We start from the raw sequence: 12,831 nt of genomic DNA on the forward strand, positions 1-12,831 counted from the left end.
TGAAGGTGCTGGGAGCAGGATGGCCTCAGCAGAGAAGAGGCAGCGGCGGAGGAAGAGGCGTGGGGCTGGGCAGCCCATGGAGGGTACGGGAGGAGGGAGCACCCTGTGACAGAGCCCTGGTGTGGGTGGGTGAACAGGCTCCGAATGCTGGGGCGGGAGGGCTGGGGTAGGGGGCTGACTCTCAGCACGGCTTGGCACTTGTTTTTCTCCAGGTTTGTTTGATGTCTTCAGTATAAACAGCTCTTCAAGGGTTCAGAAAACTTGTAGTGCCTTTAAAAAAAAAAATCCCCTTTACAGAGTATAAGCTTTTTTTTTTTAAATTTGTGTTTTTCTCGTGCTGCACGAAGGGCCAGTGAATCAAGTCATTGTTTAGGTAAAAGACAGCAGCTTCTCCGTTTGTTTTTAATCAGAAGCCACCTTTGATTGAGAACTTAGCCTGGACTTTGAAGGATTAACCAGCCTTTCTAGCATCAAGGGAGTTACCGTGTCCGGGCAAACTATCTACGAGAAGATTTTTCTCTGATGTGCTCTCCTACCCTCTGCCTGTTTCAGTAGATGCTCGAGAACTGAAGGACTCCGTTAAATGCTCAGACTACATAGAAAGACTGGCACGTAAATACATGGTAAGGTTTCAATTGCTGCTTCTTCATCTCCTTATTAAAAGATAATGTAGAAACTTGCTTTGTCATGGGCCTGGTGGTGCAGACAGCCCTGCTGGAAACGAGTGCACCAGCAACAGGGGCAGAGGTGTTAATTCAAATGGTGTCACCTGCAAAGAAACAAAAAGAGGAGGGAGGGAGGGATCTATTCCACTTCTGTGCTGCCACCTGGGGAACAAGGGGGCAGTTTGTTTGTAAGGTCTCTGTAGCAAAAGCAAGGATGTAGTTTTAGTCATTTATCTGCAGTTGTGTTTCTCGGAGGTAGGCCCAGCAAAAGCAAAGAAACAAACTAAATCTCACTGCAAATCACACATTTTGTGGAGTGATTTACAGACCTGGAGTTTAACTGTTCCTAGCAAATGCAAGGCGTGTTCTGGGTAGCTTCCCATGGGAGGGTGGGGTGGGAGTGCTGACTTCTGTTTTTCCCTTGTGTCTCACTTGCACAACCCAACCAGCACCACAACTGTGGGATATTTGGAAGGACGAGCTGGCTTCAGGTGGGAAAGCTTTGGAGAAACACAACATTCACAGTTTGTACTAGAACTTCAGCTTCACCCCGAAGCTGCGGTAGCTGCTGCTTTGAGCAGCATTTCTCTCTCTCCCTCCTCTGCAGCAGAAGTGCATAGTAGAGTCGAGCACGGAGTCTGAGTCTGAATCCAGTGCAGAGGTAAGAACGGACTCTCTGAAGCGTTTTGGTGGTGGTGGGATTCCCTGATGGGTGTCCAACCCTCCCTCCAGTCTCATGGGGGGAGAGTCTAAGGCATCCTTGCTGCGGTTGTTGGTTTTGTGACTGTAAAAAGAAAGAGGAAAAGCCCAACAACTCCAAACCCCACACTATTCTATCCATCAGGTTCTCCCTAACAGCTGTTACTAGTTGTAGTAAAATTGATTCTGGGAGGATGAGGCAGAGAAGTGCCAGTGTTTTAGGCAGAGAATGTAGCAGAAGCACTCCTGTGAAGAAGTGCTTAAAGCTGCACCGGGTTGTTTCTGGGGATTAGCTTTCAGCAGCTCTGGTGCAGTGGGATTTCTATAGCTCTGGGTGGAGAACCTCCACCTTCTGACTGTCCAGTTGGGATGGGATCAAGAGAACAGCTCTGTGTCCATGGCAGTTACTTACGAATATTGGTAACTGCCTGATTCTGGAGTGGAGAACCGTGTTAATATCTGGGTGAAATCTTCTGAACTGGTGCTCGCTGTTGGTCTGTGCGAATAGCTGTGCTCTGTGGCTTAGAGAACCTGTCTGCCAGGAACCTGCCACCGCTTTACCTTCCAGAAAGCATAGGAGAAAGCTGGACTTGTCCATGGTCGTCTTTTGGGAGAAACAAGGCTGGAAATCCAGCCGTCTGGCAGAACTCCGACGGCTGGCCTGGGCGGAAGAGGGGCTTGCAAAGGCGGCAGCTTGGACAGAGAGCTGGCTGCTCTCACCAAGGGTGCTGAGGCAAGCCGCCAGGCCAGGACTGGGGGACTTCTGGCCTCTTTGGAGGGGCAGAAGCTGCTTTTCTTCATTGCTTAGCTTGTGGGGGTGTCTGTGTCCTTGAACTGGCACAAGAACACACCGTTAGTTACAAGCGGGTTTGGACTTCGGCTCCTCCACTAGAGCCGTCAGGTTCCTGTTGTGAGGAGGCCAGAGGCACCAAGCCCTGCTTCGCACCAGCTCTGCTCAGACCCGCCTCCTCCTCCCCCCAAAGGAGGCGCAGCAATGTCTGGCAGCTTGTTCTCCCTCAGCTGTGGTGGGTCCTTCTAGAGGAGCGCTGTCCTTGCGCTAGAGTTTTTTGTGTGTGTGACTGCTTTATTCCTGTGGTTTGCTTTTAAAAGGGAGTCTCCCTGTGTGGCTGCTTGTTTGTTTGTTTGTTAATTAATAGACCCAAACTCTAAGCACTACTTCAGAATTATGTAGTTCTCAAGCATAAATTCATAAAGCAAGTTTTTTGTCCAGGTCTGGACAAGTCCATGTTTAACTACGTGGGGAAAAGAAGTCTGAAACCTCAGTGTTACAGCAGTGGTATGAGACCGATGGAAAGGGTTCTGTTCGGCCGTGTTGGTTACGGAGCTCTCCAGAGGGCAGCAAACACGTAATCCAACCAGCGAGGAGGAATTTGAGATCATCCCTATGGAAAAGAACAAAAAGGGACGGGCGGTGGAGGGAAGCTCTCTAAACTCTGAATTATGTCTTGTCTCGTACCATTGAATGCCGGTTTGGTTTCCTTTCCTGGTGGTGACGTACACAATTACTCGCTGTTCGCTTCACTTTACAGCAGCGTTGTACAGCAGCGGTGTGAGACTCACCACAGCTCTGCTCAGTCTCCCTCTATTTTGGGCTAACTTTATCAGGCCTTTAAAAGCCAGACTGAGATTCTTCTACTATCTTTTAGCAAGGGGACAATCTAGCTTCCTTTCTCGAGGAATTGTATCTACTTTGATTTTACTTTGATCAATAATTCATAGGAAGATGCTTTATAAACCTACATTAACTTCTCTTAATAGATTTTGCCTAGACCACTTGCTGGAGGATTCAAGAAAGCGAGGGACCCTGGGGGACTGCAAGTAGGTTTGGCTGTTGTGCAGCAGCCTTGTTCTTGGTGTAGCATCAAAAAATTAAAATACAGGTGGGAATGTGTGGATAAACAGAAAAACTTCCATACCAAGTCTGCGACTTATGCTGAAAGTGGGATTAAAGCCCACTGTACGTTGTTTCTTGTAATTTTTTTATGGACAAAAAAGCATCCACCATATTTAGAGACCTTTATTTTAGTTTTTAGATCCTTATGATGGTGATTCAGAAGATGCATCCATTCACTCTGACTGTAGCTTGAGTTCTTTAAATAATGTAAATGTTGCACCAGGGGTGAACAGTGTCCCAAAAGCAATGGCTTTGGAGGATGCTACTTCAGAAGATGGCAAGCACTTCCCTAAACCTCCAGACTGGCTCTGCCCAGAAACAAAGATCAGTGAAATTCAGACAGTAAGTGACTGTAAAACACCCCTGGAACTTCCTGGCCAGAAAAAGGACGTGGCAAGAAGCCTTTTGGAATCATCTGAGCTGCCTAGAACCACAGAAGCGTTTACCTCCACGTGGTGGACACCTGAATGTTCCTTACTGACGAGTATTAACCCTCCAGCCCCTGCAAGCCCATGTGATGGTGCTCCACAACCCATGCTAGGAGCTGACTGTGATGGCACAGTGGCCAAACAGCCCCTAATTAAAAGAAAACAAGGAATTTCCATTCCAGAAAGTGCTAGTGAAAAACTAAGAAGAAAGAAATTCTGTGCAACTTTATTTGATGTATGAATAAATCGTTGGACAAACTGTTTGTTCTGAAGAATGAACCTGGTAGGTATTTCTCTTGCAGATGGTACCTGAACAGAACAAGCTTTAAATGAGCTCGGGCCTGTTACAAATGCAGCTTCACCGTAAGCTTTGAGAGCCACCTGAAGAGATGGAATCGACTGAACAACTTGTGTGGCAACTTGCATGAAAGCTAAGGTATGTCCACAGAGGCACAGCTAAGCTAAGCTTTGTGCCCGGGTGCTGCTTTGGTGCCTGGGGCCTCCTGCAGCACCAGCCTCACCGCTGTATCCAGCACCCAGAGGCACTGGCTCAGTTTCAGGGCCATGTCAAAGGAGAATTCCAAGGGTTTGTTGAGGAAGGAAGGATGACTGACTGCATGGTTGCAATTAATTTCCATTAGCTAGAGTTCATCTCACACCACCTTCATGTCAATGTTCGGCTCTTCGTGCCTGACCTACTGTGAGGAGGGAAGGAGCGATATGGTGAATCATCTTAGAGTTTGGCTAGAAACAACTGGATGGCATTAACTGAACTGACTGCAGCTAAAGGCAGTCTGGCTTTCTTTCCCCTTCAAACAGGGAGGAAGTGACAAGTGCTCCTGGCATGTCTGTTCCCACCGGTGTGGAGCACCCTTTTAGGCACATGGTGTCAGTACCCTGCCCGTTTAGAATAAGTCACCATGTGAAGTTGAACTCAGTGTCAGCTGAAGGCCCTCTTCTTCCCTTGTGAGAGCAATCACCGATGAGCTGCAGAGGCGGGGCAGTCAGCAAAACCTCCTGTGTGGTAATTCCCCTCATCACCTCTAGAGTCTGGGGTACCCATTTACATGGAAGGGGAACTGCTATTAATAAAATGTAATGATGGCTGGAAAGACCTGGGTACTGATGACTTGTGCAAACTTTCATTCCCTATGACTGGCAGATTTTTGACTTGTAGTTTCTTTCACAAAATGGAAAGTGACTCAAAACACTGAGCTTCTGGCCTTGCACCCTTCACTGCAGCTGCATATTTATTTTATTAAATTAACTTTGCTTTCATCCTTATCCCCCAGCTGGAGCTACGGAGGCAGTTTTTAATCAGCTTGCAAACAAATTGGTTAGAACAATAATGTTCGGAGGCCTTTGCTCTTGTGACAGAAGCTCCTGTGTTTGCCCTCTGACTTGCGTGAGTGTCAAAGCGCACTGCAGTGAACACTGAACTGCAAAAAAACCACCCCAATGTAGCAGCCACCCAACCCAACCCCTCGCAGCTATAGAGCTGTGTGTACTGCAACTAGGTCACACAGCTCAAGACTCATAAAAAGCTTAAATAGGACACAGGGATGCAGCCAGGCCCTTCAGCCCTGTGTCAGAAAGCCAACTCTTAGGTCCTAGCTGTCAGCAGTTTTATTCACCTTCAGATGAGGTGGGTGAAGAGCCTTGGGCCGAGCTGCCTAGAGAGGATTTCACTTACATCAGTTGTTTCACAGAGAATGCTGAAACAAACAATCCTCTAGGAAAAAATCAACACAGTAACAATCAGGAGAGAAATCAGCTGAAGAGTAAGCCACAAGGGACAGCACCTGCTCAGGACATTCAGCTAACTGTGGATTAACTTCTGAACTGAGGATGTACCTTTTGTTAATTCAGGTCTAATGCAGATGTTCATGTATGAAAGACAGATACTCCTAAACACAGAGTTTAGTAAGCTTTAGATACTTCAGGTGTATTGGAGACTCTCGATCTCAGCATTACCACTTGCTAAGAGGTGGAACTGGTTTAACTGGAGATTCACAGGTCTGGGATTCATTGTCTGTCAGGTAATAAAAACAGCCAGGACTGTTCAGCCTACAGCGATTAACCGTACAAGAGAGCAGAGGGAAGGTGGACAGCAGGAGTTCTCCATTTTAGTAACCAGTAGGCAGCAGCTGAGTCTGGCTGAGGTAACACCCTCCCCTCCCCGCACAGGCCTGTGCTGAAGAACCACTCACCACAGAGAAAATACTGGAGGTAATGCGGGTTCAGACAGCCCCTGTTTTCAGAGAAGACACCATGGGACAGAAGGAGCTCCTGAGGTTTGTGTGTTGAGATCAAAAAGCTGTGCACCTGTATTCTTCATATGCATCTTTGAACACTTGGTATCAGCCGCTGTCAGGATAGTTGTTCTGACAGGATGGTCAGAAAGAAGGGTAGAAAAACTTACCCACAGAATTTAGGATGAGGGAAAGCAAGTGAATCCTCAAACCATTAGAGCAACCCAAGCAATTAGCAGGAACTCTCAGCAACCTTTATTTGCTAACCATTGGTCACACATGAGTCTCTGAGAGAACATTACAGCCCCCTGTTTAAGTACTTACTTAACGTGATTCTCCTGGGCTTAACAAGACATGACAGTGGAGACTTACTTTGCCATAAAAGCAGTGTAATAACGAGGAAGCCCTGAGGTCAACAGGACAAGAAATTGCTGTTTGGGATACTCTGGCTTCTGAATGCATCTCAGCAGCTGTGTAAACACCAGTTACTTCAAGCAAGAGCCAATTTGATGCGAATAATTCAGGCAATGGCATCAGATGTCACAGCACATCACGTCAGGCTTTGTGTCTTTCTTACTACACTGAAGACTTGCATTCCAAGGCCCTTGTTACTGAAGGTTAGCTGAACCAGCTGCTGAGGGAGCTGTGACAAGGTCAACAATATGCTTGAATACCAACTTACTCATTATTCTCTGAAAATATCGTAGGTATAAGCTTTTCCAGACGAAACCAAATCACTGTAGGAATTTTATTTCCAGCAACAGGGAGTCAAAAGTCTTTGTATAGATTTTATTCCATATAACACAATGTGATAACAAATATCACATCTACCAATAACCGTCTAAAAATCTCATTCCATTTTCCTTCACGGAAATCTTACCTACCAGCTTTCAGTGCTGTGGAAGTAAAACCGATTTGGGCCTCCAGTACAGCATGTACAGTGCCATCATCTCCAACACCCTGAACTGTGCAACTTACAGGAAACATAACCTAGACACTGTAACCATCACTCTTGGCAGCTCCACAGCAACCCACGTGACAACGTGTCTGAGAACCAACTTTTTAAACAAGGCTTAGCGTAGCTTGACAGAGGACACCTGTAGTGGTTAGGACTACTCTGCAAATAAGGTATATGGTAGTTCTAGCTGTTAGTAGTACATAGCGATAAGGAAAAAGGGAGTTCTACCTGTCAGCAATACAGAACAGGTAAGGTAGAAAGGAGCTCCAATATCACATATACCCTGACAAGCGCACTGCCCCCTTTCTCTCTAGTCAACACAAATCCAACTGACAGCCTAACTGGGTCACAGAAGTACAGATAAATCCTACAAAGACTAACAATTAACTACAGTATTAACCCGTCAAAACAAGTCTTTTCACTCAGTGCAGAGAACTGCAACACCACGTTCGTAGAAGCTACGGGGATCTTCCTTGGTAGCTATTTCGAAGTCAACCGTGAAAATCAGATCAGCACGAGTGAAGTTCAGATAAACCGGTAAAGTAACCTGAGGAAAAACGCGAATATAGAAGAGTTACGTTAGGTAGCTGAAGAGTAGAAGCAGTTGCTGTAATACTACACAACATCTATGAGATGGGGTTTAGTCTTGGATAACTCAATACTCAAAATACGAAAAAAACCCCCAGGCCTACTAAGAATTCACCTAAAGCACAGCCTTTTTTTACAGGTATGAACTCGAGCTTTGCCCTGGATGCCTCTCCTTATCTAACCACAAAGGAAAGACCTAGCTAACACTAGGTCCGTTTGCTGCTAGCCCAGAATTTAGGTACCAACTAACACCGAGAACAATTCGATTCGTGGTGCCCAGTAATGGTATCCATAAAGCTTCAGGAAAAAATTGCTAGGTATATCTAAGTTCTAAAAATTGCTTTTATCAATACTTACAACATTAGCTTTTTTATCAGCATTTGTCTGCTTGATCCAGCGCAGCTGTGTAATGGGTAGTACAGTTGAAATAGCATTTGAAAGCGACAGCTTGTTGTTACTGCATGTAGCTCCCTGAAGCTTCAGACCTGAAAGTTGAAACACACTTCATCATTCTAAGAGCTTTCATACACCCACACAAAGATTGTCTCCCTTTTTATCATTTAAGGGCCAAGTCCACTAAACGAGAGGTACTTTGTACTGCAAAATAACGGCTGTAGCAGACAGACTAGCCAATATTGTTTAAACATATACTGACCTGAGTCAGCACTGTAAGTACTTCCCTACTAACGAATACCACACTGATCTTCAAACAACTTCAGAAAGCGTCTATTAACTTTTGCAATGATAGGATCTTCTTCATTCCATTTAATACCAGAAGCTTCTGCAAATACGTGAGAGCAAGGACCCCTGGGAAGTTTACCTGTGACTCCAAAACTGCATGCGTCCAGCACTGCGTTCTGTGTAGTTGTAACGTTGACCTCAAGACAGAGTTCTTCAAGGGACCAGCTGTTTGCCTGGGCAACGTACTGTCTTGTAGCAGTAATATACGCCTCTGGCACAAACAGGCCACCAAGGCACACGTGGATGTTCTATTTGAAGGGGGGAAAAAAAATTTAAAAAACAAAACCAAACCCGCTATCAGCTGCAGTATTAATTAATGCTTATCATAAATATTACTTCATCAATCTCTTTACATTAAAATTCTCCTGCTGCTACTGGAACACCGTTTAACGGCTAAACTGCTTTTTGCTCTAAGGCTTCAGTCATCCTAGAATACTAAGTTCCCTCTAACCTGTATGATCAGTTGGCCTGCCAAGCCTCACCGTTTCGAGATCAGGAGATACTCAATAGTATTGACAAGCACATTTCAGAGAACACTGACTGGAATTGTTTTGCCTGAGGAACTATTTAGAAGCCTTGATGTGAAGACTCCGTGAAATAAGTTATACAGCTCCACCACCAACCTCTAGAAGTCAGCACAAGATACCTTCAGTTCTTTTGCTCCACCAGAAGCAGCTGCCTGGGAAATATTCTGCAGCTGTTTAATGCGTTCACTGAAGTCGGACACCCACTGGATAACAGTCATACCAGCTGGCACTGTGTAATGAGACCAGCTCCGAGGCAAAATACCTACAAAAGATGTGATTAGAATTAAGTTCTGTCTGCATACGAGTTGGAATTACATGCTATTTTGACACTTTTAACCTCAATAGTCATTTTAGACTTGGATCAGGATTATCAGCCTCAATCTTACAAGGCACTTCCAAAAGATCACAGAGCAAATGGCCTCCAGGCCTACCATTTATTTAAAATGCCACCCAGTTACAGAAACCCTTCGATGGTAACTTCGGTGACACAGCTATACACTGCAGCAACTGACCTTCCCAATTTCAGGAAGATTTGAGTTCCTTAGAAAAAACCGAAGAGGTAAAAGTATCCGTGTTTCAGGAAATGCTTTTGTTCAAAGCAGACAGCAGAGACTCACATATTACTAGAAATGTCTGTGAAAATTGCACATTTGTGTACAATCTTGAAACAGAAATTTAGAAAACTCGAGTATTTTCTAGGTTTTATAGGAGCAATATTATTCACTTTGTGATATAACAACTTTGTGGTCATAGTTTTGCTCTGTCACAATACATACTGACAGAATTCAGTAAGATTTCAGTTTAGAAATTAAGCTGCCGATACAGACTGTACAAAAAAGGTCTAATATTAGCTACCTCAACTTGAAATTCCAAAGCAAACCAACTGGAATTCTATGCTCAATGCAAGAATGTTGTGTGTGCCAAATGGTGAAGTCAATCCCAATTTCCCTGACTTTTAAGCTGCAGAGCATAATAGCCTCCAACTTAGAGAGTGCAAGAGACAGAGCGAGCACTGGGAGATGCTAATTTGAATTACCTTTCACCAGTTCATTTATAAGTGTACGCAGATAGTTGGTTTGTTTCTTTTTCCCTTCACACACTTGAACCACATCTGCAAGGTCCTGACGAACATCCTGAAGCAGTTTAGCTCCCATTTTCACCTCTCTCTCAAAGAATCGGAACAAAGGATCCTGATTGCCAAAACATTGAAAATAAGTTGCAGAACAAAGTTCTTGCTAGGAAACTGCTACAACGAGCAACCCCAAAATCCCCGATGGGCTGATCAGTGGCACTGCGGCTACAAGCACTAAACATGAAGATGCAGTCTGTAGTGCAGGAAGTGACTGCAGAGCCTGTTTGACAAACAATTTCCTTTCTCTTGAACAGGTGAGAAAGTAGAAGTTTCAGCTGAACAATTAAGGCAGACTGCCTGCTGCAGCTCCTTCCCATCAACCCTTGGTATCTTTTAAACAGCTAAAAGGTTCTCACCTACTATCCCAGAGTAAGTCTTTAGAAGCAATTAGGCAACTGTGGACACAATCAACTCGGGTGATTATTCATTAATCAGACCTTAGGGTACTACTTGTCCAGATCTCCAAAGTTTTCTCCAGCCCTTGCAATTTCTGTTCCCAGTCAGCAGAAGCTGCTGCCTCATCTCCCCTTGCTGACCTTTAGTAAATTTTAGCAGTAATTAACAGGCACTTGTTGTAAAGGCAATATTGTAAGTAGCAGTCAGTGTGCTGTAAGCACAACAGAAGCACTTGTTTCTTGCTACCCAATCACAAAGAAGCTTCAGAAGTGGTTCCCTTGATATGCAGTTTGCCACTGTATTTCTTCAAATAATCCCAGAAGACATAAACCAGCTTTTAAGAGCATTTCAAGAAACCCAGCAGGGCATTACATAGCTACGGCAGTCAGAACCACCATTGGTACATGCTCCATTGTCTCTCCCCCAACAGTTTAACTGGTACTTGCAAACCATAATGCGCTTGTTCCAAAGCACCAGAACTTGTGCACTTCCTAAGCCCATGTGAGATAAAACTTAATTCTTACCTTAATGTTTTCCACAGTCCGCTTCAGATGGTTTAGAGTTTGTGGGATAAGGTGAAGCCAGTTAGAGGCTGTGGTATGCAGTGTTCTCATCCAGGCTGGGCGACCATCTGATGTAGAATCAGTTCTTGTCTTCTTCTCAGTTTCTGCATAAGCTAGATCATCCTCATCCTCTAGCATCTGCATTTTCAGCATTTTACTGATCATATCTATGCCTAAAAGAGAAGATACACTGTTAGTCAGAGAAGCAGTGGCATCAAGATGAAAATACCTTACTACATCCAAAAGCTTTTTTTTCCCTGTTCCAGATGCAAGATTCAGAACTGCCTCGCTATAGGTAGTTCCACAGCTGATAGTAAAGCTTTCCAGAATCAAGATGGGAACATGACATCTGGAAGGTTGAATGTAACTGGTTGTTTTTTTTTTTAATTCAGAAGCGTCTGATCAGTTTTTGGACTGAGTGTCCTGCCTTGCAGAAGGTTAAGCTAACTATGTTGAAGGAAGAGGTGAAAGCTCTCAACTCTTCAGTAGGATTCGTATTTCTCTTCTGCTTTTTAGTTACACCGGTGGGCTGGTTAATCTGTGCAAGACTTTGTTGAAGTTCTGGTTTTACCTTGTGTGGTGAGAAGAACTTTCTCCGCATTATTTGGCAGGCCCAGCCACGACGGTGTTTGTGTATCTGGCAGCATCTCAACCCACTGGACAAATTCTTCACGCCTGCAAGTCAGAGTTTTAATATTCCTCTATTAGAATGGCAAGGTAATTCTTTGCCTAAGACAAACGTTTACACAGCACAGAAATACAGGTTAGGTTTGTTTGGTGGATTATTGTTTGGTTGGTTTGGTTTTTCTTTTTTTAATAAAAAGTTGTACATAGACATCCCCATAAGGAAAAAACGGTACCTGATTCCATCTGGCATCTGAATATCTTTGTGTCCATCAACTTTGCAAGCCAGTTTGAATTCACTATCAAAACTTAAAGTAGTGAACAGACGTTCCAAGAAGGTGTTTAACAAACGCTGATCAAATTCATTATCAATACGACCTCCATAGATAGACTGTGCCATCAGCGTCTTTAATGCAGACCAGGGGATTTTATCAGGTGAAATGTTTTGACGACCCTGTAAGTAAAATGCAATGTTATTAACAGGAAACAATCTCTCTCACATCTCCTTTGATTGAGGAAGCAAGTTGAATTGCCGTAAGGTTATTTGTGCCTACTCATTTAACTTACTAAATGTTTCCTGAACAGGCTGTATTAGGGAAGATTTTAAGTAATCTAAGCATTACCTATCCTGAAGCACACAGTTCTACTTGCCTTCGCGGTATCATCCAACCACGTATCTACTGTGTCACAGGCAGATCTCAGATCAGATTCTCCAAATTCATACTTCTTGGACCAACCCAACGGAGCATAGCGCAAGCGCTCTTGGATAATGGCATGGAACCAGGCGAGGAGGAAATACAAACGGGCACGCTCATTTGGAGACTAGCAAGTGGAGAAAAAAGAAAACTTTTACTCAAGCGAACTGATAAAAATCAAAAACTTGCTAAGATGATAGAAAGCATCAGATTTAATGCTAGATTGCTACCAAAACCGAACACATTCTAACAACAGAAGAAAGAACTACTACTATACTCCCATGAGGAAAAAAAAAAAAAAAATCTATATACATGTTTAGAAGTTAAGGTTTTATCATCTGAAGTTAGATTTTAATGAACACATTCTTGCATATTCATTGATCCACAGCCTTACCTTGCACATTCTAGAAACTGGAATGCTGCTGAAAGTCCTCAGCATGTTTGCTTTTACGCCAGGAGGAGGTTCAAACACAAAGATTCGGCCGGCGCGTAACAAATTCACTGGCACCTAGGAAAGATCAATAAACTTGAATCCAGCTCCTTTAGCTTTTACTAAATCACATCCCTCTAACACCACAGCCTGCATTAGCTTCAAAACGTCACTGTGAGCACACACAGTAAAGTCCTGCCTTTCTTTTGCTGAGTAGG

General features: G+C 44.2%; 1 protein-coding gene across 1 annotated transcript in view; it reads right to left on the reverse strand.

The window, feature by feature from the left end:
* Window positions 1–7,234: 7,234 nt before the first annotated feature.
* The window catches only part of LOC104491959 (cytoplasmic dynein 1 heavy chain 1-like), a gene marked incomplete at its 5' end in the record, with an annotated part of 23,114 nt that continues 17,517 nt past the window's right edge, over window positions 7,235–12,831 (reverse strand). Inside the window, 10 exon segments of the mRNA XM_010134455.1 lie at window positions 7,235–7,464; window positions 7,863–7,990; window positions 8,326–8,494; window positions 8,893–9,035; window positions 9,810–9,963; window positions 10,826–11,037; window positions 11,436–11,539; window positions 11,725–11,942; window positions 12,140–12,310; window positions 12,578–12,691. Coding sequence (XP_010132757.1) covers window positions 7,336–7,464; window positions 7,863–7,990; window positions 8,326–8,494; window positions 8,893–9,035; window positions 9,810–9,963; window positions 10,826–11,037; window positions 11,436–11,539; window positions 11,725–11,942; window positions 12,140–12,310; window positions 12,578–12,691 — 1,542 coding nt within the window.

Source organism: Buceros rhinoceros, unplaced genomic scaffold, assembly GCF_000710305.1.
Source record: "Buceros rhinoceros silvestris isolate BGI_N320 unplaced genomic scaffold, ASM71030v1 scaffold1824, whole genome shotgun sequence".
Classification (NCBI taxonomy): Eukaryota; Metazoa; Chordata; class Aves; order Bucerotiformes; family Bucerotidae; genus Buceros; species Buceros rhinoceros.